At 39.0% G+C, this 27,500-nt stretch overlaps 1 protein-coding gene across 1 annotated transcript; it reads left to right on the top strand.

The window, feature by feature from the left end:
• Nucleotides 1–2,653: 2,653 nt before the first annotated feature.
• gad2 (glutamate decarboxylase 2) lies at nt 2,654–15,483 on the top strand. Its single transcript, XM_053342578.1, has 16 exons — nt 2,654–2,729; nt 3,099–3,161; nt 3,329–3,466; nt 4,072–4,305; nt 5,442–5,532; nt 6,488–6,600; nt 7,180–7,295; nt 7,682–7,761; nt 7,871–7,925; nt 8,120–8,236; nt 9,883–9,947; nt 10,041–10,119; nt 10,210–10,359; nt 11,076–11,183; nt 12,882–12,971; nt 15,310–15,483. The coding sequence occupies exons 1-16, from the start codon at nt 2,654–2,656 to the stop codon at nt 15,481–15,483; spliced, it is 1,749 nt and encodes a 582-aa protein (XP_053198553.1).
• The last annotated feature ends 12,017 nt before the right edge of the window (nt 15,484–27,500 follow it).

Genomic DNA, 27,500 nt, shown 5'->3' with positions numbered 1-27,500 from the left:
ACTTTTCTGGCTGTTTGACACATAATCTGTCAAAATCTGAAGCGAGATCAGCACTGTGTGGAGATTTATTATAATAACAAGACAACTGTTTATAATAACGCAGACACAAGAGTATTGAATTCATCACAGCTTCTGCAAAAAAAATGTGAATCTGTGAGTTATAATGACGAGCTCTGTACTGTACTGTACTTTTGATTGCTGCTGGCATCACAAGACACCTACCAGACTAACTATTCTATAAATGAGCACATTATAGACAGGCTGAATGCAGCTGTAAATAACAAAAAATACTTTAAACTTGCTGTAAATGAAGGTTTATTTATGTCATTTGTAATCTAGTCTATATGATGTCTGTATTTTCTGTGATTTGCGAAAGGTGACTTTTTTTTGGTTGGTTTGGGCTTGTTCACATCCTTTTGAACACCAAATATCATTTTATAAATTCTATGGATCATGTAAATACACATCATTCAAACTGTGCTCTTACACTTTTGAATTTTAATCCGGTTTGGATAATTTATCTTTGAAAATCAGGTCGAGTGTTTTCATGTTGTAAGAAAAGTTATTTCCTCTGCTGTAATGTCTGGTTTGTTCATTTAAACAAAAAAAAATGATCAAACTCCTGATGATCTTTGCCTTCATCTTATTAACACTTGGCTGCACCCATGCAAGACGAGCTAACATGTTAACATATTCCACTTCATTTCAGCTGCAAAGTCACATCTTGTAGATCTTTGGTGGAAAGAAAAGCTCCTTTCATGATATCAGAAGCAGTAAACTGTCATGTTGAAATCAAAAACCAGTCCTGTATGAATTCCTTTTCATGCAGTTCATTTTTTAAGTGAACATTTCTTTGAGATTAAACCTTCTGACCTTTTCTGTGACATTTAAGGGAGCAAAGCCCACGGGGGCTGTTAGTGAATCCCCAACACGCTGACTGCACACTGGCACAGAAACCACACAGGAGCAAATAAATCCTGAAGAAACTGGGATCCTGCACTGGATAAGCAGGTACATACAAAGGATGGATGGATGGGAGGATATTAAAAAAAGATGGAATATTGTTGCTGTTTTTACAAATAAAACTGCAACAATTTTAAAGGATGATTCAAATGTACTTAAATAAGCATATTTTCAGTATTCATAGAAGAAAAATGTGTTTATATCAAAGAGAAAATCAGAAACTGAACATTTAAAGAATTTAAATAACCAATTTGTAAACATGTAAAAATACTGTCTTTTGCCAAAGGCACCAGTCTACTTTAATTAGTCTTTTTTGGCATTGGATGTCTTTTTATATTCCTTTTTTTGGGGGGTGGGGTTGCATTCATAAATCATAACAGATGTGACTCATGCTGTAGTTTTGATGGCCTGGAGGGTCACTTTGCTCTTGCTCATGGATAGATGACAAGGAAAGGAGGATAAAGGGGACAATGTCAGATGAAATATTGTATGTTGTAACATGTAAAGTGGAATAGGCCATGATACTATTTCAATTTTCAAAAAATATGTTGTCATGGGTTTTTAACAACTTTTTTTTTAAAACCTTGGACTATAATCTATAATCCAGTGTCAATTGAGATGAGTCATTAGTAAACATACAGGTTAAAGAAAGATCATATGATGACATTACATGCTTTTCTTGAGTCCTGCATTATCATGACTTTTATGGTGCAAAAAAAAAAAGATCAAAAAGAAGAAGAAGAAGTTTAAATAGTGCAACAAAAAAGGGGGTTGATGGGTAACGGGTACTTTTGGAGTAACGAGCCCCAACACTGGAGAGAGGAGGGGAACTATATGCACTTTGTGTATTGTATCCAAGACTCCTCTCAGCCCCGCTGTTTCCTGCACCGGAGGCGGACAATTACAACTGCCGGTCCCCAAGAAATAGGTCTGCAATTGCTGGGCAGATGAATTAGTTGGCATTCACTGTCTGTATGGAGGGTAAGTTCAGCACGCAGGGGACACAATGTTGGAGATTTATGGAGTCACGACGCACGACGCAACGCAGTTCGTCATGACCTGAAGTGAATCACGATGGGATTTCTTCAGTGACGTGAAATTTTAGGCTGGATGCAATTAGGCAGCTGCTCGTTTAAACCACTTGTCACTCCTTTTTTGGTTGCAGTACATTTTATTCCCCCTTGCTTTTTTATTTTATTTTGAGTTTTAAACGTAACGCACTTCCATCCAAACAACGCAGGAGATTTCACTGTTTGCACCCTTCAACTTACTCTTGCGCTATATCTCCTATGAAGTGAGGAGAGTGGCTGCGTGGCTGCATGGTGCGTGGCAGCGCTGACTGAGTGCGCTGGTCAATTCAAGTGTTTGCGGATTTCTCTGGGAAGACGCTGCTTCAATACATCCTGAGCTGTGCACCTGTGGACGTCTGCAACAACAACAAAAAAAAAGCTCTGTGGACGCTCTGTGTTATTTTTTTTTCCCTCCTCCACGCGCGCGTGTCGTTTTATTTTTAGGGGCTTTCTCTGTATAGCATAAAGCGTCTATCGGATGCACGGCTGGATTTGCAGCAGTCGGAGAGGTCTGGTCAGATTCAGCACCACAGCAGCTGCGAACAGCTCCCGATCGTCGAGTGTGGATGGGATCTGTCGGTCTCCGTGTCTCCTCCTGTAGCTCCTAACTACCGGCAACAATGGCATCACAAGGTTTCTGGTCTCTTGGCGGAGATAATGCTGGGGCCAATACCGGGAGTCAGAGCCCCAATACGCGTGAGTGGCTTTTTTTTTTTGTGTGTGTCTTCTAACCACCTCTGATGGACCGGGCACAGCACTATAATTCAGCGCATTGTCTCAAGTCAGTGTCCTGTATTTGGCGTAAAAGCAACCAAATGACAAACCAAAAAACAGGCCTGCTGTGTTTATAGTCGACAAATCTGCTTTTACTACATTTTTCTTTTCTTTTTTTACCCTCCAAAAGGAAATCATTTGATCATAAAATGGGTGTTTTAGGCTACTACAACTTGCATGGCGCTTTTGTGTGTGTTTCAGCTGGCTATCTTAAAGTTGGATTGTGTACCTGAAGCCTGTAACGCTGCTCATCCTTATTTGATTTATTCCCCCTTCTTCTCTTATATACAGCCAGGGCTTGGTGCCAAGCGGCGGCCCAAAAATTATCCGGAGGAATTGGATCGAAATTATGTGGTATGTTGGTTTCATAGCGAAGGTAGTGGGGCTTGGTGGTGGGGGGTGGGGACGCAATTTTGGCGATGTGTACCTGCTATTTACATTATTATATTTATGGCCTTGTCGACAGAGAAAATAATAATAAAAAATATCTCAATGCTTATTTTTTTTGTGATGTCCAAAAGCGTTGCTCAATGTCGGGGAAGTGGAGAAACCCGCCGATCCGGCCGCCAAGCAGACGCCAGAGACGGCGGCTGAAACATGCGGCTGCAACAAATCCTCCTCAACAGCTCCTGGTAGCTTCTCCGACCTCTATTCAACAGGTACAAAAAATCACACAGTAAAGCTATGTTTTTATCACTGTCAGCTGATCGGTCAAAGCTTGGCCTTGCCTGGAAAAAAATACCTGTAGGCTATATATAAGTGATTTATTGGCCTAAGTGTAGTATACTCTTTTTAAATAAATGGAAATATCAGGCAATATATGAATTAACAGCATTTAACAACATTCAAATCGACTCCCCCCCTCTCCAGTAATTACCTTAAATGTATTTTTCTTATAGGTAAAAGACTGTAATAGATGTCAGTCATTCATATGACATAAAGTCCATTTTAAGGTTTAATATCTACAGGATTTAATGAGCTGTTGCGTTGATCATTTGTGCAGTGTTGGAGGTCACCTTCACCCAGATCTCTTATTTGTGAGGTGTTGAGCGTCGCAAAAAATACCCTTCAATCATCTGATGTTAAAATAATAAGAAACACAATCTTCTATTTTGTTTTAAAGACCAAAAATGTTGAATTTTACAGCAGAAATGGATTTGTGGCCCCACTCTGAGGCCTATGTTGCATGATTTTTATCTGCAGGTATAGCTACACCTTTTCCAAATCCAGAAATCTTAAATCACATAATATCTCCCCCTCACAGATTTGTTACCTGCTATGGACGGTGACACCAAAACAATGACCTTCCTACAGGAGGTTGTGGATATTTTATTGGCCTACATCGTGGAGTCTTTCGACAGGGATACGAAAGTTATTGATTTTCATTATCCAAACGAGCTGCTTCAGATGAACAACTGGGAGCTGCAGGAGGAGCCGGCCACTCTGGATGATATCTTGATCAGCTGTCGCGCTACTCTGAAATACGCCATCAAAACAGGTAGACATTTATAGACGTATATAATGTCTACAACAGTTAGATTAAATAGCTGATGTTTACAGCATTTTAGTTTATCCTGCTAGGAAATGCCCACCCCCAATATTAAAGCTGAATCTAGTTAAGTTAGGCCTAAATCCTGGCCTGCTGCTTGTCTTTGTATACAAATAGCTTATTTTCTAAATCATAATATAACGTTTTATAATAACACAGATCTGCTACAAGTCCTTAATTATAACACAGATCTTAAAACATTGTAGCAGATTATAAAATGTAGTTTAGATGTTGCGAAATCACTCATTGACATCGTTTAATTTTACTGATTGTTATCCTTCCAATAATTCATTTTGTAAAGATAGAATAAAACAAAGAAAAACGGAAAACAAATTGTGTTTTCTTTTTTTTCCAACCCTGGAACTTGTCCTCCTTTTTTCTCCTCCTGGCCACCAGACCGATAAATGCGGTGACGCAGTAAATCTGGTCCACCAAGTGGGAGATAATAGGCTAATAACGAGGCTTCAAGTCCATTATTCTCTCCACAATGACAGGAGGAAATTTACAGCAACAGCACGAGGCAGCATTTAAACAAAAATAAATATATAGGTAGATATCCAGCCTATAGGTATAAAGCCTATTTATTACAGGACGTAGCAATAGATGGTTAGATTATTATGATTATTATAGAAAATGAATTGGATATTTAAAGTGTTGTAGACAATTATCTTTTGCATCTAATTTTTAAAAGATCTCATATAACCTTACCCCTGTTTCTTTTTTTAAGACCCTCATCTAATTGATTTATGGTGTAGCCTGTATTTTAAAATTGAGTCTATAAATGTTGATAACATTAATTTTGGTGTGTTTGCCCTTCACTATATTCCTCCATGTCAAATCAAATGTTTTCAGTTTTTCTCAAGATGATTTAAAGCATCATTGCAGCTGCATTTCTAACCTGCAATTAAGAGTTTAGCAGATGACAGTTTTCTGGGGGGACTTTTTTTCTTTCTTTTTTTTTGCACCAACTCAGTATAAGCACTGCAATATTAAAAAAAGAAAAAACCTATTTCAATTTTCCTGACACCAGATAAAATGTTGAAATTGCAGTCATCTCACATCCTTTCCTCTTGCTTTTCATTCAGCCCACCCCAGGTACTTCAATCAGCTCTCTACAGGATTAGACATGGTTGGACTGGCAGCGGATTGGCTAACATCCACCGCCAACACCAATATGTAAGTATGTGGCCTCCTCCTCGTGATCCTAAATGGTGATAATGATAATGACAATGAATTCCATTTCCGGTCCATCCGTATGCACTCTGATCTATGTCTGCACCGGCTGATAGCGGCTTTTTTTCTCCACTCAATCATGGCGAATGAAAAGGGTGAAATGAAAGGCAGGCCCCCACCCCCATCACCACCCTACCCCCCCTGTTATACTCCCCCTCTTGCACCCCTCCCACCTCTGCCTTTTACCTCTGATCCCCCCGGGGATTCAAGGGGAGAAAATTAGCTCTGAAATTAAATTCAGACTAATCTGGAGCTAATTTTAGTGTGTGTTTTTAGGGTGATAAACTCTGCAAGAGTCAGCCTTGGCAACTGTGAGGCACTGCGGTTTTTCAGAATTACTGCATGTTATTTACTCCACGTATTAAAATAAAAAATTATCAGAAGACACACATTTAAAATTTATTTTTTAAATGCAGCGAGGAGGATGAAGATGGGAGGCTTCTGAACAATAGACAGTATATTTCGATCTATGAAACATACCCTATTATGTGGAATAAGAAATCTTGTGTCTATTAGTATTGTGTTTAAATTTTGTAAAGATGCTCATGAATTTTGTTCAAATATGTCTTTTTGCCCCTCCCAAACAGAAGGTGAAGACTGTAAAATCTGTGTACAGTCCATAATAGTTTTTACATAGTTTTAGTAGAGAAAATATAGTCTTTTATCCTTAAGGAATTTGAATCATATGTGTTTATCTACCTCTTCAAAAGCCATAAAATACAACTCTGAATATGTGCCGGGTACATTCAAACTCAAACCAAACTGCAGGGGGAAAAATGTCCGTTGACTGAATATTTTTCTATGATGAGTCATGGCGCATTTTTCTCAGCTTCCCCTCTGGGTACCTGGCACCATATTTGTGTAACCTGTACCATGTGATGTCCCTTGTGTAACACAGGTTCACCTATGAGGTGGCGCCTGTCTTTGTGCTGCTGGAATACGTCAGTCTGAAGAAGATGAGGGAGATCATTGGCTGGGCAGACGGAAGAGGAGATGGCATTTTCTCTCCTGGTATGTCAGGCGATGTAAAATCCTACCACCCCTCTGTTTCGCAGAAAAATGGAACTGCCTATGTGTGTGTGTGTGTGTGTGTGTGTGTGTGTGTGTGTGTGTGTGTGTGTGTGTCTGAGCTGAAATGTGTCAATTTGCATTTTGATGATATAAATGGAACTTGGTTCAAAACCAATTAGCATAATTTTTTTCCCTTTTCCAACTTAAACCCCCCTCCTCATCAACCTCCCCCCTCCAATCTTTAATTTTCTCCCTGCGTTTCCGGTTGACACATGATGAGGAGCAATCATTGGAGAATTTAATGAAAGACTTTGATTGGCTCTGACATTGTGGACAGCGAGCTGTAATTTTGGATGCTGTGTCATCTCTCGATACGCTCTTGACACGGTGTAAACAAAGGATTTTAGTTGTTGTCGTTGTTCTTTCTTCATTTGAAACATGAACAGACATTTTTAAACTGTTACGCTTTGTTTCAGTTGAGAAACCCTGCATCACTCCCAGGAGACTTGCTAGTCAAAGCTGTGATGTGTGCTGACACTGTCTGGGCTATAAATCACTGAGCCTCTATCTGTCCTCTAGGTGGTGCTATTTCTAACATGTATGCCATGTTACTGGCCCGCTTCAAGATGTTCCCTGAAGTGAAGGAGAAAGGAATGTCATCTGTTCCCAGACTGGCGGCCTTTACATCTGAACATGTAGGCATCCACGCTTCAATAGATGATTTGCTTTGTCATTGTGTGTCCAGTTGGATTGAATTTGCTAGACTAGCTCTTCCTGCTGTAGATGTGTGTTTTTTAAGAGACACTTTGTGTTACTTTCACACCATCAATGCTGATATAAAGCTGACATTATGCATGTCAGATGCTGAAGGACACAAGATGACTGGTGTGTCTGTCACATTACATGTCACCTCCTCTGTCTTTAAAGGACATTTGAAAGATGCTGAGAGAAAAAAACATTAAATAACACACACACATATCATTCACTATGTGAGCTCGTGGAAGGAAAAGAAGAAAAATTCCTTTGCATATTTTCAGATTATTTCCCCCCTCTCACGCGGTTCTGTTCTGTCATGTTTCAGAGCCATTTCTCAATCAAAAAAGGTGCGGCCGCTCTTGGTATCGGGACAGAGAGTGTCATTTGCATCAAAGCAGATGAAAGGTACTGTCATTTTCTCACTGAGTACTGAAAGGAAAATATGATGTTTTTATATTAACGTACGACTCAAGAAGCATCTAAAATCTTGTTTGTTTCTTTTTTCCTTTTGTAGTGGTAAAATGATCCCAGCTGACCTTGAGAGGAGAATACTAGAAGCGAAACAGAAGGTAATGTGATACACAATTATATCACTGCCATAAACTGACTAAATATTACTTCATGCAGCGCTGGCTGTTATGGTATTCAGTCGACTGGAAACAACAGTGATGATGAGGGAACTTCGGAAACACATTAGCATTGTTCTAACTTCAACAGTTAATGCTTATGTTACAATATTTTCTTTTTCTTTGTTTCCGTGCAGGGTTTTGTACCTTTCTTTGTAAGTGCGACTGCAGGAACGACAGTGTACGGAGCCTTTGACCCTCTCATCGCCATCTCTGACATCTGCAAAAAGTACAACATCTGGATGCATGTGGACGTGAGTTAAACAAATGGACGCTCTGATTATAATCTAAACTCTACAGCCACTAAAGACGTCTGTTGCTTCAATTTAAAGCACTCTCATTATCTTGAACACTCATAATATCTCGCCATAGAAACGATTTTAGTGAGGGGAAGACAGCAGAAATACATAGCTCACCGGTGAGTTTGACAAATCTATTATGTCTGTCTCGCCTCCACTGCTTTCGCTTGACCTAGATAGACGCTGGCCATTTCCTATCTAACACTGAAGATTAGAAAAACTGGAGCAGAGGCTGTAAATCATCTCCTCCCCTGACTTTGCCATCATGGACCCTCTCACTGAAGGAACTCTATCTATTAATGAAGGTGATTTAGTCCTGACAGGGGGACACCTCTATTAAGAGACATAAATGGCCTTGTCTATCATTTCTCAACTAGCCAAGGTGAAAAAAAAACAACACATCCTGCTTTGGAGCGGTGTGGCACCTGCTGTCGTCATGGCTGCAGATCCTCATGTGGTCTGTCATGTAAACATTATGAGGCTGGGAAAATCTGGACATGCTTGCAGATGTGGATATTTGGACCTATTTTTGATACCAAATGATTATCACATACTATTATTCAATTAAGTAATTTCCCAAATCCTCTGACAGTACTTAGACCATTATGCAATACTGAAATTGCAGCTCTTTAAGAGGATTGACGCACCATACAGTAGATATTCAGCTTGAAGAGGATCTCTAAAAGACACAGGCTTTCGACTGAGAGTTGCAGAAACATTAGAACAATTAACACAATAGGTCAAAGTGGAAAGAATGTTTGTGTGGACATTTATGAAGAGAGCTTACATCACATTTGATAGTCACCAATATAAGCTTAAAGACTGATATTGGTATTGTCACTATTAAAACATCCACTGACTGAAGTTTATTTTTCTACTGCATAATGTAATGTACAGAGCAGCATCCCTATCTAACATGTTTCTTTACTATATGTTATGCTAAATTATGCCAGCATATAATTATAAACTGACCCCTCCAGACATATTGCTAAGATATATATAAAAAATACTCTTCTTGGAATAATAATGATGTGTCTAATGTGTTAATTATCTCATTAAAAAACAAAAATTCAATTTATTCCTTTTCTCTTATTGAAAAGTCCTGAATAGATGAATATGAAAATATTGTTCATTTGAATTGTGTCACTGCTGGACACACAATGTTTCCATTGTAAAGTCTCATTGGCTTGTGTTGGCTTCAACTTTCCACGTCACACTGGATTACAAGTTATGTTCATAGGTCTGCTCCTTAAACTCAACTTTTTAATCAACACACCAGCAGATGAACATGAAAACAGTCATCTAGTTTTAAACTCGGACCCCTCTGACCTCATTCTCAAACATCCAAGTTAAGTAACAATAAGTAAGACATGGGGAGACTTTAAAATCTTTAATCAATATCGGTGTCAACCTCAAAATTCTGCTTCAGTCAAGCTACACTCACCAGAACTCTGAGGATTTGATACTGTGCTTTCATCAAAGTGGCGAAACTTACAGGAGGAAGATTTTTGAGAGAATGGTCTTGCAATGATCGGTCAATGCAGCCGAGGCCAAAATATTCTATACTAGATGTGTGATTAACAGTCCGTCTGTCCTGTCAGGGTGCGTGGGGAGGCAGTCTCCTCATGTCCAGGAGACACAGGTGGAAGCTGGATGGAGTTGAGAGGCAAGTGGCTTTCTTTCTGGTTGAACTAGTATGTATTCTAAGTTAACGAGCATTTTAAGTAATGATGCGTGATGATTGTTTTTGTTCCCGCAGGGCTAATTCAGTAACATGGAACCCACACAAGATGATGTCGGTCCCTCTGCAGTGCTCTGCCCTGCTTGTCCGAGAGGAGGTAAACTCCAACCTTCATCCTTCATGGTTTCATTTTGTTGTAATTCAGCAGAACACATAAACAATCCCTGAATCGCCTCTCTCTCAACAGGGTCTGATGCAGAACTGCAACCAGATGCACGCCTGTTACCTCTTCCAGCAGGACAAACACTATGACCTTTCCTACGACACTGGAGACAAAGCCCTGCAGTGTGGACGCCATGTGGACATCTTCAAGCTATGGCTCATGTGGAGAGCCAAGGTAGGGACAGCTGATATGTGAAGTTATATATATATTATTCGATAGATGTATTATTGCACAGTCCGTTGGATTCCGTCAGATTCCAGCTCAGATAAGTGAAATCCTACTACTACTATTTGGTTACGTAGCATCTGAAGCTGCTGGAAGTCAGCTGTGATGCTTCCACAAGCTGACCAATCAGTACAACGTGGGTTCATCAAGAGGGGCACTTTAAACGACCTGTTTCAGACAGAGGCTGAACTGAGGGGCATGAAAGAACCAGTATAAGATAAATTAACTGTTAAACTACCTACATTATGTTAAAAAAGATAATGTCAGTTTTCAGGCATTTTTTTTGTGACTATCTATTTAATTACTTAATGCCAAAGTTTTATAGCAGTTCTCTGAAAACAATGTAGCTATATATGACTTCAAATATTTTGCTAATGTATACAGAAAGCTCTGCTAACAGGATATTAATTGTCTTCTATTCAAATCATCTTCTTTCGTTCTTCTTTTTGACATTATATACACATGACAGATGCAGAACTGCTAATAGAATAAATTAAATTCAAATTTGTGACATTTTTCCAATTATCCAGCAGAAAAACTTGATTTGTTTGTCTCTTCTTGTTTCCTCAGTTGCCTGAGTTTTACAATAACATATAAATTGGTCAAAATTAATTTTTTGAACTAACGGATTTATTATTTTTTTTGTTTATTTGTTTTTTCGACAGGGTACCATTGGGTTTGAGGCTCAGATTGACAAGTGTCTGGAGCTGTCGGAGTACCTGTACAACAAGATCAAAGACCGAGAAGGATACGAGATGGTGTTCGATGGGAAAGTATGTTCACATTTAACTTTCACATTTAACTCCACAAGGACAATCCATCCCATATAATCACAGAAAAGTAGCTACATTAGTCACATTAGTCCATGTCACCCCTCTTACCTCAGTGTATTCAATGTCTTTATGGGTGACTTGATTGGCGGCGCAGTGTGCTCTTGTTTTGTGTTGGATGAATGCCATTTTTACCTCTAGCTGCCAGTATAATGTGCTGCTATTATGTTTAATGAATAACATAACAGCCTGTAATTGCTCATATGCATATGAATAGCATGGCGTCTGAAATATCCTCTATTGAGCAAAACTACGACAACAAAAGAGTATACGGGTATGACGGGGTTATTAAGCTAAAAAACTCTTTTATAAAAACCACCCACAGTATTTTAAAGTGAAAGCTCTTTAATGTTTCAAGCCTTATTGTTTTCCTGCTGAAGCCCAAAAGGTATCATAAGCTACAGGGTGATGGGGAAAAAGCCAAGTCCTCTGGGCACCAACCCAGGTGTTCACTTGTCCTCGCCTCCCATTGTGCCATTACATCCATCTGATGTGGAATATACTACCGCCGAACCAGCCCGGCCGTATAAATGAGGCTGTACAGATGATATGCATGGCTAGTCAGCTGTTGATAACAAATGCATTTCTGCTCGCAGGCAGGCAGGTCGCTCTAACAGGACTACAGATGCCAAAAAATAGAGCTGTGAGGAGCTTTTATACATACAGAAATGATCTGGGCAGAGGCAGACTACCTGTCTAATGCTGGGCAAACCTAATGGATTTTTTCTTTTGAGATGTGAATCGCCATTTTCTAACTGAATTCACTGTGGCTCTGTGAAATGGATGGACTACAGTTACCTATTTACTTTTATTTTGAGGTATCTGGAGAATTTCATAATTGACTGGCAAACTCTGCAAGAAGGCTGTATGTATATGTAAATGCACTGTTGTTGTAGGTATTTGTATGTATAATGCAAAGATGTGTGTGTGTGTGTGTGTGTGTGTAAGGCTAGTATGTGTGTTGTGTGATTGATCAAATATGTTGGTAAATCAATGTTGAATGTATTTATATTCATGTTCATCTTCTCCATCTTCATAAATCTTAGCGAAAGATGAATTCAGATATGTTGGATCTTATAAATATTAGAATTAACTAAACTAAACAAACCACAAATGATTTATATTCAGATGTTGATATATCACAATAGAGCAAATGTATGCAAAGTCAAAGTGGCTATGCAATTTGTTCCTTTTCCACGTACATTTTAACACAAAACCTTAACATATGGATAAATAAAAGCTTTGTTTATCATTTTTATGCTCTATGTATTTTGCCTACAGCTAATTTTGTTAATTCTAATATCACTTTGAATATATTTTGCATCTTTAAAATAAGCTTTTGCTTAAAGAAAAATGAGATAATCCTTTAAAATATTTGCTCAAAAGAAAGTCTGCCACAATTGCTTTTGATATAACCAGTGGTGGGCACCCAAGATAGTTACTTTGAAATGATGAATAGTGGCTTTAATTTAACCAAAAGAAACTTATAAAGCAATAACATTACATTATATTATCATGATATAATTACTGCTGCTACTACTGATAATACTGAAACATTTCCCAGCTAGCTCTATGTGTGGCTGGTTTTACTTTTGAATCAGTTTATTCCTTTCATCTCTTGACTCCTGTGTGTTCCCACAGCCTCAGCACACCAACGTCTGCTTCTGGTACCTCCCTCCTGGGATCCGCTACATGGAGGACAAAGAGGAGAGGAAGAAACACTTGCACAAGGTGGGTGAGCACAGATAAGAAGCCTGAATGTAAGCAGCCTTCACGGCGCCCTTCACATGCCTGTAATTCCTATCCAACTTGACCATCGAGCATCCTTCTCCTCAGGGACAACATGGAGGTCCACTTGTACTGAGGATTTAAAGAATACTTTGCCATGCTTGTGAGAATTTGTTTGTAAAAAAGGACACCGACACAGAGGAAGGATGTCAGAGGACAGACTCAGAGGGAGTGAGACTATTCAGTAAGCTAAAGTGGTGGTAGTTCAGAGGAGCCCACAGCAGCGGGGGACCAATAATTGACAATTAGGACAAACAGATGGTGTACATGCCATCCATACAAAGAGCTCTCCCTTCTCTGTTTCTCTGTGAAATCCATTCTCCATAAATCATTACCATCTTTGTCAAAGTTCATCCGATGGTAGAGGTTTGTTTTATACACTTTGATTGGAAAAAACACCACAAAAGCAAGACATGCTTCACTGGACTAAGTGTTTGGCCAGCTTACTCTTTTTTACACACCCTGATGCTGAGATTGAGGGATGATGTAATGTCGCCTGAGGAAAAAAAAAAGAAAAAAGAAAAGTTCAAACTGAAGGCACTTTCATCAATGTCCACTTGCACTGCTTTAATGCCTGCTTTCAGAAGACAGGAAAAATGTCAAAATACTGACAGAAATGTGCAGCTGCTGATTTATAGTTTAAAGAAATTGAATGTTTGCCAACTCCAACAGGACACCTGCAAGAGATTTAGAAGGAATTGAGTGCTAGCCAAAGCATTGTAGCCTCAATATAAGCATCAATCCATATAGTATAAATCCTAACCAAACTAGTGCCCTGAGGAGTTTTAAATCTGTTCTAATGCTTCAACTTAGCACTCAAACATGTATTAAAAATCTTGCTTGATTATGCAAGACCTCGAGGTTATTTGAGTCACAGTTAACCCAAGCCCTTAAACCGAATCTGCAGCAAATTGTCACCTCATGTCATGAATCCCATGTGCATATCCTTAATATGATTATGGGTCACAATAATGATGCAAGCGGGGTAAATAACTACAACGAGCATTAGCCCTGAAATGATATTCCACAGCCAGGACATTTTTTCCTCGTTAAAATGTCTTAGTGTCGTTCAAAAACCGCAGTGTGACTTTCAAACTTGTAATTGAATGTGCCACAGCTCATCACAGCGCAAGAATCCACACTGCCATCGAGACTCGGCTGGGCACAAAATAAATGATGCCGCTTTACTCTGGGAGATAACCTCTAAACTTGGCAGCAGCAGCCGTCAGAGTGTCGTGCACCCCGGTTGGTGTCAGATTTAGTTGTCAGACTGGTGGGAGATAATGGACTACATGGACCAGGATGGGAGTGATCTGAGGGAAGAATTAGTTTTTAGTTGCTGAAAAAAAAAACCCAGAGTGATATGATTAGATACTTTTCTAAAAGTATGGTTGCAAAATGAGAGAATACAGTATTTAGTCAGTGATGAAGTGGTAGCATTTGTCATCTCACTCTCTCTCATTGGTGACATTATGGTATTATATCACATCTACTGCTTCTTTTCTTGAGTTTAAAGCAGAGGGGAAATTCTCATTTGGCTATGTTTTTGTATTTAGTCATTTTTAGATTTAGCCTAGTTCTTCTAAACCATGGCTTGTAGTAACATGGACTTAAAATATGCTTTATACAGTAGCATGAATAAATAATTGCTTATTCCTGATTGTCCTAAACAATGCTATTCAGTTTTTTTGTGTGTAGGTTGGTCAAACTGTAATCCAATTTGTTTGAAAAAGGGCCAAAACATATATTTCAAGGCATTTCAGACAGTTAATTTATTACAGATATAGTGCAGGGTTCTATTGTTTGTTTCCACCTACAGAAAAATTTAGTAGTTATCCATTGTCAGTTCAAGACCTTTTCTGGATGCAAAGACAGATTTAAGAGCAATCTAGCATCACATTTTATTACACGGAGGCAGGTTTACGAGTATACAACAGGGTTTTTAGTGCCTAATCAGGAGTTTGGTCTCAAAGCCAAAAGCTGAGACACACAGTGTTGGAGGTTGCAAGCAAAGTAAGTGCTGTTACACCCTCAAATTAAGAAACAGACCTCCTTCTGTTGTACTATGCTATCCTAATTCTGGCTCTCAGCGCTTGTTTTCCACTTACCTGCAAGCTCATTTCACGAGTCATTTGATAAACTGGTGAACTGGAGGAATTATATAATCTATCTCCAGGAATCAAAGAACACTCCCTATCTAACATTTATGTACTACTTTTCTTTCTTCTGTTCTTCCTCTGGACCAACATTAATTCACGCTGTATGTATTGGCTGTTGCCAGGTGGCCCCAGTGATAAAGGCCAGGATGATGGAGTACGGGACAACCATGGTCAGCTACCAACCGCAGGGGGACAAGGTCAACTTTTTCCGCATGGTGATCTCAAATCCCGCCGCTACCTTCGAGGACATCGACTTTCTTATTGAGGAGATTGAACGACTGGGCCAAGATCTATAAGACTCATCTCACCAAATCCCCCCCTGTACTTTTCCCCTCTTGACGGATGAATTGTTTGTCGTGAATGTACTGGTAAACTTTTTTCTTTTCTCTCTCTCTCTTTCCTCCAAAGTCACATATTTAAGAATATATTTGAGAAAAAAGACCTACAGATATATCTATATATTATGTATTGTAGCTTTTGCTGTGGACTACCTTGGTCCAAAGCTATGTAAAAGTGCTTCTGTCTGCCTTTCTTATAGTGTAGTAGCTCCCAGAGTAGTGTAAGTGATGTAACTTTATATGTACTTTTTGTGATATGAAACGCTTGTGCAATAGGTCAATGAGGAAAAGTTTATTTTTCAATCATTTCTCATTTGCCCAGTATGTTGTTAAGTGCCAAACGTGGCTGTGTTCTATTGTAACTTACACTTTAAACTTCTAGTTTAAAACAAAAAAAAGAAGCACTTCACCTTACCTCAGCTTAATCAACTGCCTTTACATCTGCGCATAGTACTTCAAGCAGTGATTTTTGGACACAATTGTCTCGACTGGTGATGTATAGCAGTGCCAGCCAGCACATGTTAAATAAGCATCCCCATAGATTTGGTGAGATTGATGTGAAAAGTAGGTAAGGAAAAGTTGCTTTTGAGGAATTTATGGTGGATTTCCATCAAATTACACAACAAGGCATTTATGAAGGCATGTCTGTCCATTTTGCATCACCTTACACCCTTTTGAAAAGATGTTCTGCAGCTTATGAAGCTAATTTACTGTAGTTGCTTATTACTTCTAACACTCTTAACTGTTTTTACACAATTCTTTCTGGTGTATTTATGGTGGTGAAGGCTTGTTAACCCCATTTTCTTAGATGTCACCGTCTGCAAGCACACGTCAAAGTTATAATCCTTAAGATTTTTAATATATAATGGCCAACATGCTTTGAGCAATAGCCGTTCAATCAATTTGCTCCCTGTAACTTCCTGTCCTTTATTTGCCCTGTGCACAATTCCTGTGTCGTATTTCTCAGGAAATGATGCATACACACACTGGATGTGATGCAGTAGACTAAAGCTTGTGCATGCATGCATTTCACCTGATGCGTGAGCAAAGAATTGATCAGTTCAGTATGCCTGACGACATTGTTGACTGCCTTCTTTATGAAGACAATGTGACGTGATAAATGAGTCCCAATGAAAGTTACTCATCTGCAGGATTCAGTGTTTTTCAGCTCATAGAGCATACACTGGCTCCATGCTGGCTCCCCACATCAAAATAATTTACTGATGTTGCTCAACAGGACTTCTAACCTTTATTGGACCAAATCACTTAACTTCAGATGATACGGAGTCATATTTGAAAGTTTGTGGTGCTCAGAAATATGTACTAACCCATTACTTTTACAACTATTGTATATGGGGAAACTTTCTTTGGTTGTCATTGGGTGTCGCATGACTTGCAGTTCAGACTGTGGCCACTATATTAAATCTGGCAGCTCTGTAATTTTAATTGGAGCACAATAATGGATGTAGAAAAGCCAGGAACTTCCAAATAAGGAGTGCGGGTTGTTGCCTTTCCCGCTCTGAAAACATGATCCACTACCTCAGACTGAAGTGGACGCTAGCTTACTGGGAACACCAAGTAGGGCACATTCAGGCTAACATTAGCTATTTTAAACTAAATTTAGCTAAATTGTGCTAACAGGACAGGTATCAAAATCAAGTCACTTATTGAAATATTGCATCAATAGTCTGACGTAGTGTGAGTCCTGGAGCGAGGAGATAAGTAGGTGAGCAAACTGTCAATCATAGCTGTCAATCAACACGCACACGGCAGACATCAAAGCTACTACAAGTCTTCATATCTTATTAATGGAGCAATAATTTCTAAAATGACCACCAGCACACTTATTAGGGGGTCCAAATTTAGCAATCGAGACTTATTGAATGAAATAACTGAGTTGGTATTTCTCGAGGGAAGTTGACACTTTTTCATCTGAAGTCAATTTGTTTTTGTTTGTCAGCATCTAGCAGCCATTGACGGCATTTCGCTTTCAGGTACTTCCAACATTGGCTTCAGTCTCAAGTCGTAGTGGTTGTAGCTTGGAGTGGAGCTTGTGTGTGAAATGTATTGTAAAAAAACAGTAATCACAGGTATCAACAAATCAACCAGGACAGAAATCTTAAGGAATATAACTTTAAGGACGTTAACCTCTCATCTACAGTATCATGCAGAGAGACTGTCAGTCATATTTTTGGATAAGCACTTAAGGATCTTAAGGAGCTGTGAACGGTGCAATAATGGTGATTTATTTGAACATAAGGACCTCACCAGTTTTTGCAGCTACTGTATTACCTGACATCACTTGCACTAAGTCATTGTGGGAGAAGAAAAGGAGCGTCCCATAGCATTGCAACTGAGATTTCTTCTTTATTCATTCACAAGCAATATTTGAACATGGGTCCAATCTCTATACACCCAGCAAAAATATCAAAAGAAACAGCTCATTCAAGTGTAAGATAGTTAACGATAATCAAGTTTCCAGACCAAATGCATCGTAGTTAGCAAAAAAAAAAAAAAAAAAAAGAGGTAAAAATTAAAACAAACATGCTTACTGTAGTTGGGTTAGTTGATGGAATGTGAACCCCCGACTTACAAAGCAGAGGTTCAGTAGCATTTTCATTAGAACAAGTTAGAAAAGCACAATTTGCTCAACATGGTCGGTTAGTGTACAATCACTTTTGATCATAGACTGTAAATAGTATTTCAAGATGTCCTAAGTACATATCTTTGTGTATACATACGTGTATATAAGACGTATAACCAGAGACTATTTGTGAGGTAAAGTTATTCATATTTTCTCTATCTCCAATATAAATTACCTGTATTTTCATCCTGTTGGTCTAAAAGGCTTTTTTCCTGTGTGTATGTAATGTATGTATGTCAGATACTTGACCTGGTTTGTGACTCTTCTAGCTATTTCAAAGAAAACATGTTTTCGGGGACTGGCTTTGAAGAAACGGACAGACTTCACCTTGAAACACTTATAACCAGTCTTACTCAGAGTGATGTGAGACTGCCGGTGTTTGGATTTTAAATTAATATGCAAAGCCTTTTTGAACTCTGAAGCCCTCTGTTTTTTTGTGCACATGTGATACATGGCGGTATGTGCCAACGTGTAACTTAGTGTGTTTGTAACTGTGTTGCCTTAGTATAAATTTGCCAGTATTGTCTAGTTTTCCTCTCGGCGTGGGAGGTTGTGCACTTTAGAGTATACACGTGACCTAACAACGTGCAATGTCCAATGGTTGTTCATAAGTTGATGTAAAAAAAAAAATGTACTCAAAAATGTAACTTAAGCTCTTAGGTCTGAATGTGTCCTGAATCAAGGGCCTGCTGGAAATGAAAGCATTTAATTTTTTGCTTTTTTTTTTTTTTTTGCATTTGCCGTTTTCAACATTATAAAGCTTCTTCTTTAACTGTCTTAAATCCCAACAGAGAGTTTAAAAGATGTTTAAAAGTTTCATAGATTTATCGGTCCTTTCTCTTTTCTTTTCCCCAAGTAAAACTGGCGTACACACTGTGACAAAAACAACATCAGATTTATAACGGCAACAAAGGAATCTCACTGTGGTAGTCTTGGAAAGCCAGACATTTTGTTTCTCTTGCTGCTGCTGCTAGACTTGCTTCCTTTGCACGTGCATGCGATGCCTTGCCTATCCAAGCTTGTCTGACATACAGTCTCCTATATATCTATTTAAATATATATACATACATATATACAGTATGTGTAGCTCCTGTAATTAGCTTTAGTGTCCAATGTACTGTATAGCTTAGCCTGTAGATTAGTGCACTGTCGCTCTAGCCTTTACATGTGATCTCTGTGTCTTGGGCTTCCTGTAAAGTTTCTCTGTGCCGCCAGCATGCTAACCTCGCCTAGCATTGTATTCCTCTCTCCGCGCTTGTTCCGACTATCTCTATCCTCTGTCTTTCTCTTCTGCTTGACGACTGTCGCAGCTCAGAACGTAGAGTATTATATCTATATGTGTAGTCCCTCAGCATGTCTTTACTCAAAGCTTTCTCTCTGCTCTGCACCTGTATGACCTTTCTCTCTTTCTCTTTCGCTTCGCCCTCTGGTAGCAGTGACAATGTATCCTTGCGCTTTCCTCTTTAACGTTTCTCGGCTACCCGCTGTCGTTCTGATTGTGTGTCTGAGAGAGTATGTTGACTCGTGTCATGGTGCCGTAACGTCACAGTTTCTGATTTTTGTTTTTTTTTGCCAAATGGTATTTAAATAGTAAAAGCTGATTTTCTAAGGCCCTTGACAATATGGGATGTATGAGAATTAATAGGATTTGGATTTGACCGTCCAAAAACTCTTATTAGCCTTTAACAAAGAAGTGAAGAAAAACTCTGGTTTCTTGCTTACAGGAAATATTGTTTGTTTATGAGAACTAAGGCAACGTTAGTACTCAGAGTGCAGTTCATTTTCACTAAATATGGTGCAATTTTGAATCATATATTCTGCAAACTGCTGTGCTAAGCTTCTCTCAAACATTCATTTGTCCTGAACTAAATGTTACTCTTGGGAAAATATAAATAAATATTGTCAAAACAGATCACTTTGAATCTGCAGTTTTCTTTTTTTGGTTTTCCTCCTTTTTGCTCTGAAACAATACAATACCATTTTTACCCAAACTTTTATTTTGTTCCATTATATAAGAAAAAAAATCTATCTCGTATCAGATAAAGCACAGTGTTGCTTGATCAGAAAAGGTTCCAACTGTTACATAAACTGTCGAGAAAGTCCTCCAACACTATAAAGTGGCACTTTTCTAAGCACTACAATGTAATTTGGTGCTGGTGCTGCATTGTTCATGTTATGCAATCTGTCTCTGACCTCTGAGATCAAAGCTCTAGAGCCTCTCAAATTATAGACTGATGATGTTAGTCACAGTGCAGCACAGCAGCATACAGGCTTTGTAATCACTGCCTATATAGCAAAGTTTAAAGACATAGTGTGCCCAAAGTAAGCGCAATCAAATACCAATTTACATACATAAGCATATATTCATACTAACAAGTAGTTAATGATAATAATTGTAAGAAATAACACTTCTCATGACACTCATGGAAGATGATGTGAGTATGTTGCTATCTTCTCTCTAGATGGCACTGCTACCTCACAATTTGGTCATGAAGGCGCATCAGGGAGTGTATTTTTTCACCTTGCCTAAAAAAATAATAAATAAAAAAAAACAGGCATGCACTGCAACTGTGTTTGGAATTTCTGGCAAATTAATACAATTTCCCGTCATTGTCTCAGTGATTTGTTATTTTTACGTGTTCCTCTCAATCGGTTCTGATTACAGTGGTCCAAACGACTGAGGAAAACACAAACTTTGTGAAAGCTTCCCAGATGGTTTGCCTCATCTATCCTTCTCATACACGGATACAAATAATAGATAAAGAGGAAACTGTCACATGTGAATAATTATAGTCTTTCTTTCACAAAGCTTGGACCCACAACAAGACAAAGAATTACCCTAATTGTTTATTTTAATGACATAAAGGCCCTGGTGATAAAAAAAAGGGAAAAAAAGTGAGGTATGTTTGAAACAAAACATCTGGGGAGCACACTATCAGCTGACTTCCAGTCGCTCAGAGGAAATGGATGGTTTTAACATTACAAGATGCATAATCTTTCAGTTAGGACACTTATTTAACTGTTTCCACCCAATAGATTGAGTGTGTTTGCAATGATGAGGCCCAGGATAGTTCAATCCAGGCACTGCGCAAGCTCTAATAGAGAGAGTACATAAAATGAAAACTGGTTGTTGTCTCACTGGGGAACCTTCCGTTGACATGACTTCATCATGTAATCTGTAATCATAGTGTTCTTCCTGTTTAGCTGTACTGTTATGGCAGGTTATGGCTACCATGTTACAGTGTGGTACTGTGTCCAACAGCTAAGTGGATGTTTAAACATCTGGGACATTTTTTTTTAATACACATATCTTGTGTTTGCGTAATTTCTATAATTGTGAGAAGAGGCTTTAAAGGCGTAGAATAGAATAAAATAGAAAGTCTTTATTGTCATTGTACAAAGCACAACGAAATTGAGATACCATCTTTAAAGTGCAGAAACAAAAACAAATGAATAATTACCATTATTTAAGTGCATTTATGGGATGCGATAATAATCCAATAAATGTTTTGTCAAAATCACCAAATCTCTCCTCACTATCCGCTAGCTGTCCTTTCTAAGTGCGCGCTGAAGAAAAAATCCGATCTCAATTCACAGCCTGGCTCTGAGATTCACCAGATAAATATGTGGCTCGGAGCGAGCCAGCACAACAATGCTCCAGCCAATCAGAGACAGGAAGCGTTCATGCGCGTTCACGGTCAGACAGAGGGGGGAGGGGGACGTTACGTAGTGTACGCAGTCGGAGCGAGAAACATCTGGTACAAACATAGTGGAAAAGGAGAAGTGACCAAGAAACATCCAGAGAGGAGACAGACGAACAAAACATATGAAAGAAGGACTTTGACCAGACAGGGACCCACGGACACATCAGTGTGGTTTTCTAATTGCGGAGGGACCGACGAGAGACCCAGCGGAGGACCGGAGAGTGAAGGCGGACGCTGATCTGCCGGACAGGTGAGTACATTAGCGCTGCTTCACATAAACTGTTACCTGCTCACTGTCTAGTTAGTCAGGATATGCTGTTGTTGTGATGTTATCTGTAAAGAAGCAGAGTTGTTACTACAGCTGTTTGACGCTCTGCACGTTAGCTTCGCAGCTAACGTTAGCAGCGTGCTAACGTAACCTACAAAGTAGCTGCTGTATAGTTGCTAGCTGTGTATCTGGTGTTTGTTCACTACTTTCAAAGTGTTTACAGTCATGAAGACATAAACATAGGTTTGCTATCACAATAATCTCACATGAGATTGAGATGCGGTCTGGTGTTAGCCAGGCTAGCCACCTGTACAATCGGAGCTGCTAATCAAATGCTGCTATCAAACTGAAGCTTGCCAGTGGTTATGTCCGTTACCATGACAATGCGCGTCCATGAACTTTGGGGGTGGAGCCCTAGAAGGAGCACGAAGGGAGGGGCGGGGTTGTTTTGGTTTTCCTCTTCCTAAATCTGCTGTGAAAAAGCAATACAACAATAATGAATTAATTTACTTACAAGCAGTGTTGGGCACGTTACTTTTAAAAAGTAATTAGTTATAGTTACAGTTACTTCTCCCAAAAAGTAACTGAGTTAGTAACTGAATTACTCCATTATTAAAGTAACTAGTTACCAGGGAAAGTAACTATTGCGTTACTTTAAAAAATAATAATTTTTAAAAAAAGTATAAATATGTCTGTGTTTTTGGCCACAAGTTTTGTAGTCGCGTGTGCCATTGAGAGATGCTTCATTAGGTTAGAGTTGCTTGTAACGGACGTGGACAAATACTTCGCTCTGATACATAATCTACATTTCACATGTATGTTCCTGCCTCTTACCTCAAGGAGATTAAAGTAGTGTCTGTACTTCCAGTTTAAAAACGCAACCTTTTCCTCCAAACTCGCCATTGCTGCAGCTTCTGCTAGTTTGTGTGTGTGAGGCTGCTGTGTGCATGTGTCGTGCATGTGTAAACACTGCCTCTGATTGGCTTACCATGAAATCTTACTCTGCCTTAACCAATCATCATCACGGTTGTCCCGCCCCTCCCTTCTCCCGTTCCCCTCTCCAAAAAAAAAAAAAAAGGCTTTGCAGCTTTTGTGGCTGAGAGCAAAGTTGGATGAGAACAGGTTCGCTGAGTAGATTAGTTTCAGTTTGTAACGTGCCTCATATAATTAAGTAACGTAACGGCGTTGTAACGATGGAAATAGTAATTAGTTACATTACCCGTTACTGAAAAAAGTAACGCCGTTAGTAACGCCGTTTATTTAAACAGCGTTATTCCCATCACTGCTTACAAGTAGTGTGTGTGTGTGTGCATCCAAAGCCTGGACAAAATGTAAAAAACCATTTACTTAAAAGGGCTCATATTATACAATTTTTCCAAAAGTTCCCTGGGGTTTTAGTAAAATGCATCTGACTGTATCTTTCATCAAAATACCACAAAGATCAAGAACCACAGCAGTCTCCTCATCCTGTCTAAAAAGGCCTGTTTAGAGGGGCTGGTTTGAGTGCCTCTCCCGCCCAAATCACCCCCCTCTTCTGTGATGTGTGCTGGCTACCGTGGCAACTATTGAGCATGAACCCGAGAGAAACATGGCTGCCTGAGAAAGCATAACAATGCCCATGAGAGGTGCAGCAAACACACCAAACGCCTTGTGTTACTCACACAAGTTTGACCTCAAGTTCATTCGTGTTTATTTTACCTAAGCAGCTAGTGAGCAACAGCAGTTAACGACTTGGCCCCAATAATCACAGTGATGTTACTGACGCTTAGCCTGTATGAACCCAAAATAACTTTGCTGTGATTTAGATGCCAAAATAACTAAACCATGATGCCTATTTATAAAAAAGAAAGGTTTTATAAGGTTTGTCTGCAATATGACAAGCAAACAGCTCTAAATGGAGTTCATATCAATCCAGGTTATGCTTACATTATAGCTGCTCCATCTACAAAGAAAATAATGTAATCTAAATATATCTACTACATATCAAATCACATTCGATATCTATGTAGATACTTTAGATAGCTACATAGATATATCTACATACCATATCACATTCGATATCTATGTAGATCCTTTAGATCTAAAGATATCTACATATCACATTGCAGACCACTCAATAGCTGGTAGGCCCGTGCCCTTTAAATACAGCCCAAAGTATCTATTTGTTACATTAATCATATTGCCGCCACACCTTCCTAAGGTAATGACATGCACCAGAGAGCACTGTAATTACTCAATGATATTTAGACAGACTTTAATAAGCTTCAGATATGTATGCTTGTGCTCTTATTATCTGAGTTGTTCTGCCTTTGATGTAAAATAAAAACGTGAAAACAACTTTTGTGAATTAATTTTAATGTTAGATATTTACTTACCTGCAATAACCACAGTGTATATGGCAGCACGTGCATCAGTGTGTATACAACATACATTAGCGCGAGTTTGGTCAGCTTATTTTATAGCGTCATTGGGGTGTAGAAACTTCTACTATAAATGAGTGTACTTTTCCACTGGTGGCCCTTTGTGAGAAAGGGGATCCTTTCTTGGAGGATACGCTTGCCAACCTTGAAGCCATTGATTGCACACATATTCCAATGCAGCATCCACACTTCACTCACATAGAAAGACTTACATAAACAGGAGAGGACATTGCAAGTACTCCAGGCAGTGTGTACATTATAGGCTTAGGCAGTATCTATTTTTTTATACATACATTTATATGAAATAATACAGAAAAGCAAACAAAACGTAAAAGCTGAGCTGTTGTTGATTGCAGTCAATGCAATTGATTTTTCAATACCTGCTCCCACCCGACCCCGTAAGAAAGCCAATCTACACCAAAAATATGTGTCAGTCAACCACCCAAATCCAATCTAACACACCACAAACCGGCAGCTGAGCAGAAAATAAGTTATATGGAGGTCACAAGATGGATATCAGCTCAAACAAAGAAAAATCCAAAAAAAGTTTAATTTACCACAAACATAACAAGACACAAATAAGCCGTATTTTGGTTCAAGTTTAAAGCTAGAAGTTAGAAACTTTGTATCACTTTTTGTGTAGTTTTCACTTCCAGCAGTGTCAAGGAGCGGAAATACAGACAGCGTCAATCTGCCATTGCAATGCACAGTGTGGCCAGAAGGGGGATTACATGCTGCCTTCAAATGCTCCTGAATGTGGACACTGGTTGGCCGGGATCTGCGTATAAAGTCCAGGTTGTTTCAGTAGGCTACTGCCCATTATGTGGCCACCTCCTGCATGTAATGGGAGGTGACTACAACTTGCTTGGAGAGACACCATACAGAGATAGAGGCCACTTATCCCAGAGGCAGAAGAAATTCAACACACTCACCTAAAAAAAAAAGCCCAGGTGGTAATCACAGCTGCATGCTCAAACAATTTCCTCCTGAGGGCGGAAGGGCACCAAATGGAGGATTGTGAAGATGCGGAGGGCAATAATGGCAATGAATGTCAAGCAGTAGACACTGAAAACACTAGTCTACTTTACTGTTGGTTTGGTGTGAAGTTTTCAGAAGTTTTTGTTTCATAAAAGGACGAAAAGGAAAAAAATACATAAAAAGGCACAAAGATGATCAAGCTTGCATTATTTCCTTGCAGCATGGACTACATCATGGCATTTAAAAAACTAAATAGAAGGTAAGAAATCACCAAAACATGGTAATAAGTTCCTATTTTGTCTTTGTTAAAGCAGCAAATTGTTTTTAAATGTCATCCCTTTCACTCCCCACTTCCATTGCTTGTATTTGCAGGACCATGAGTTCTGACATCTGCCTCTTCTACTCAGTGATGTACTGCTCAAACCACTGGGGTGCTTCAGATGTGGTCTTTCTCTGCTGGTTGATGTCGATGGTCCTGGACCCACTGGATCTGATGAAGACCCTGAGTGGAAAGATAAGGATGTAAAACCTGTTGGTGTCAGAGTGGTATTGATCAATGCAGCAAACACCTCTTTCCTCCGGTGAATACATTTTGACTGTTTTCACTTGGACTCAAATATGTCTGCATCTACTGTAAATGAGAGTCATGAGCAAGCAAAGCTACTTCCAACCAGTAAAAATACCTGGCAACATTAAAGCTACTTTGTATCCAACATTAAAGCTACTAATATTAAGATCCAATGTATAACGATTTTAGAAATGCTTGAAGATAACCTCTGCACTCATCTGTTGTGCTAATTCATGTTGATGTGACACTAAAAATGTCCATAATTAAAAATAACCTTTTTGATTATCACCGCCGAATGGTGATATAGTCTGGACCAGCTTCACCTTAGGATCATCAGCCACAAGGTCCTCCACTAGGAGAAAAAGAGCCAGCTACTGTCATCACGCAGTTCAGTTCAGTTTTTATTGTCATTCATTCATGTAAAAAAACATGAAGGAATGAAGTTTGTTACTCATATCCAGCAGTGTACAAAATAAATATAATTAAGCCCAAGTTAGTAGAAAGTATGCCAGTCTGCTTCTTGTTATCCACACTTGTTTTGTATCTAAGAATACAAACCCAGACATAGCAAATATCAAGTTTTCCTACTCCCCCAAAAAATGCAAATATCAGTACCAATACAAACCCGTGTTTTAATTGCATGAATTAACTGTCAAATGCCTCTGCTTCAAAGTTGTATCCTTTAACCAGCATTTCTGCAGATACATTTCTCCTCACAGCTACTTTATTTAATACAGGAGATTGAAAGTCTTCATCCATTTGCTTCATTAGACCAATTAGAAGCAAAATTGCTTTGTGCGTCCAGGGCTTTGTATCTACATCACACAGTAGATTAGTCACAGAAAAAAATAGTCGTTAAAATTGTGTGAAAGAGGAATCAACTTAAAATGTACCTTTATGCATTTGTTGGGGGTTTGAGACTGGTGCTGACTTTGGGGGTAGAGGCAGGTGATGGTCCAGCAATAGACAAATTCAGTGGTGCACATGTAGCACAACAAGCTAGTGAGACAAGCAAGCTTACACAGAACTACTCTCCAGAGACTGAAAATGTGATTGCTCTTCGGAGCCATTTTTAAACAAATTAATGTGACGATAACCTTGAGGGCAAAAGAACATGTCACCCAGCGTGTCTCACTGATGTGATTTTAATAGTTTTTTGGACAATAGCGAAGTTCTGCAGGACAGAGGAATAAAATAGGCTCAAAATCAGGCTTTGTACACACGCACAACACGTGTAAGTAGGATGAGTTCATTGTTGGTTTGGTTCTACACATGAGATTTGTTACCAATAAGAAAATATAGAAAATTGCCAGACATATCCTTTTAAAGAGATTTTAACTTCTAAAGCCTGTTAGTTTATACTTCATACACAAAGTATGTTATGCTTTGGAAA

This window comes from Scomber japonicus, chromosome 21 (genome assembly GCF_027409825.1).
Source record: "Scomber japonicus isolate fScoJap1 chromosome 21, fScoJap1.pri, whole genome shotgun sequence".
NCBI classification, from domain to species: domain Eukaryota; kingdom Metazoa; phylum Chordata; class Actinopteri; order Scombriformes; family Scombridae; genus Scomber; species Scomber japonicus.
This window is presented reverse-complemented; position numbering and strand designations above follow the sequence as displayed.

Excerpts from the sequence above, each read along its gene's own strand:
- gad2 (XM_053342578.1), top strand. The coding sequence starts at position 2,654 with ATGGCATCACAAGGTTTCTGGTCTCTTGGCGGAGATAATGCTGGGGCC. Across the intron at positions 2,730-3,098 it reads GAGTCAGAGCCCCAATACGC|CCAGGGCTTGGTGCCAAGCG; the intron begins GTGAGTGGCTTT and ends TCTTATATACAG. Across the intron at positions 7,762-7,870 it reads TGCATCAAAGCAGATGAAAG|TGGTAAAATGATCCCAGCTG; the intron begins GTACTGTCATTT and ends TTCCTTTTGTAG.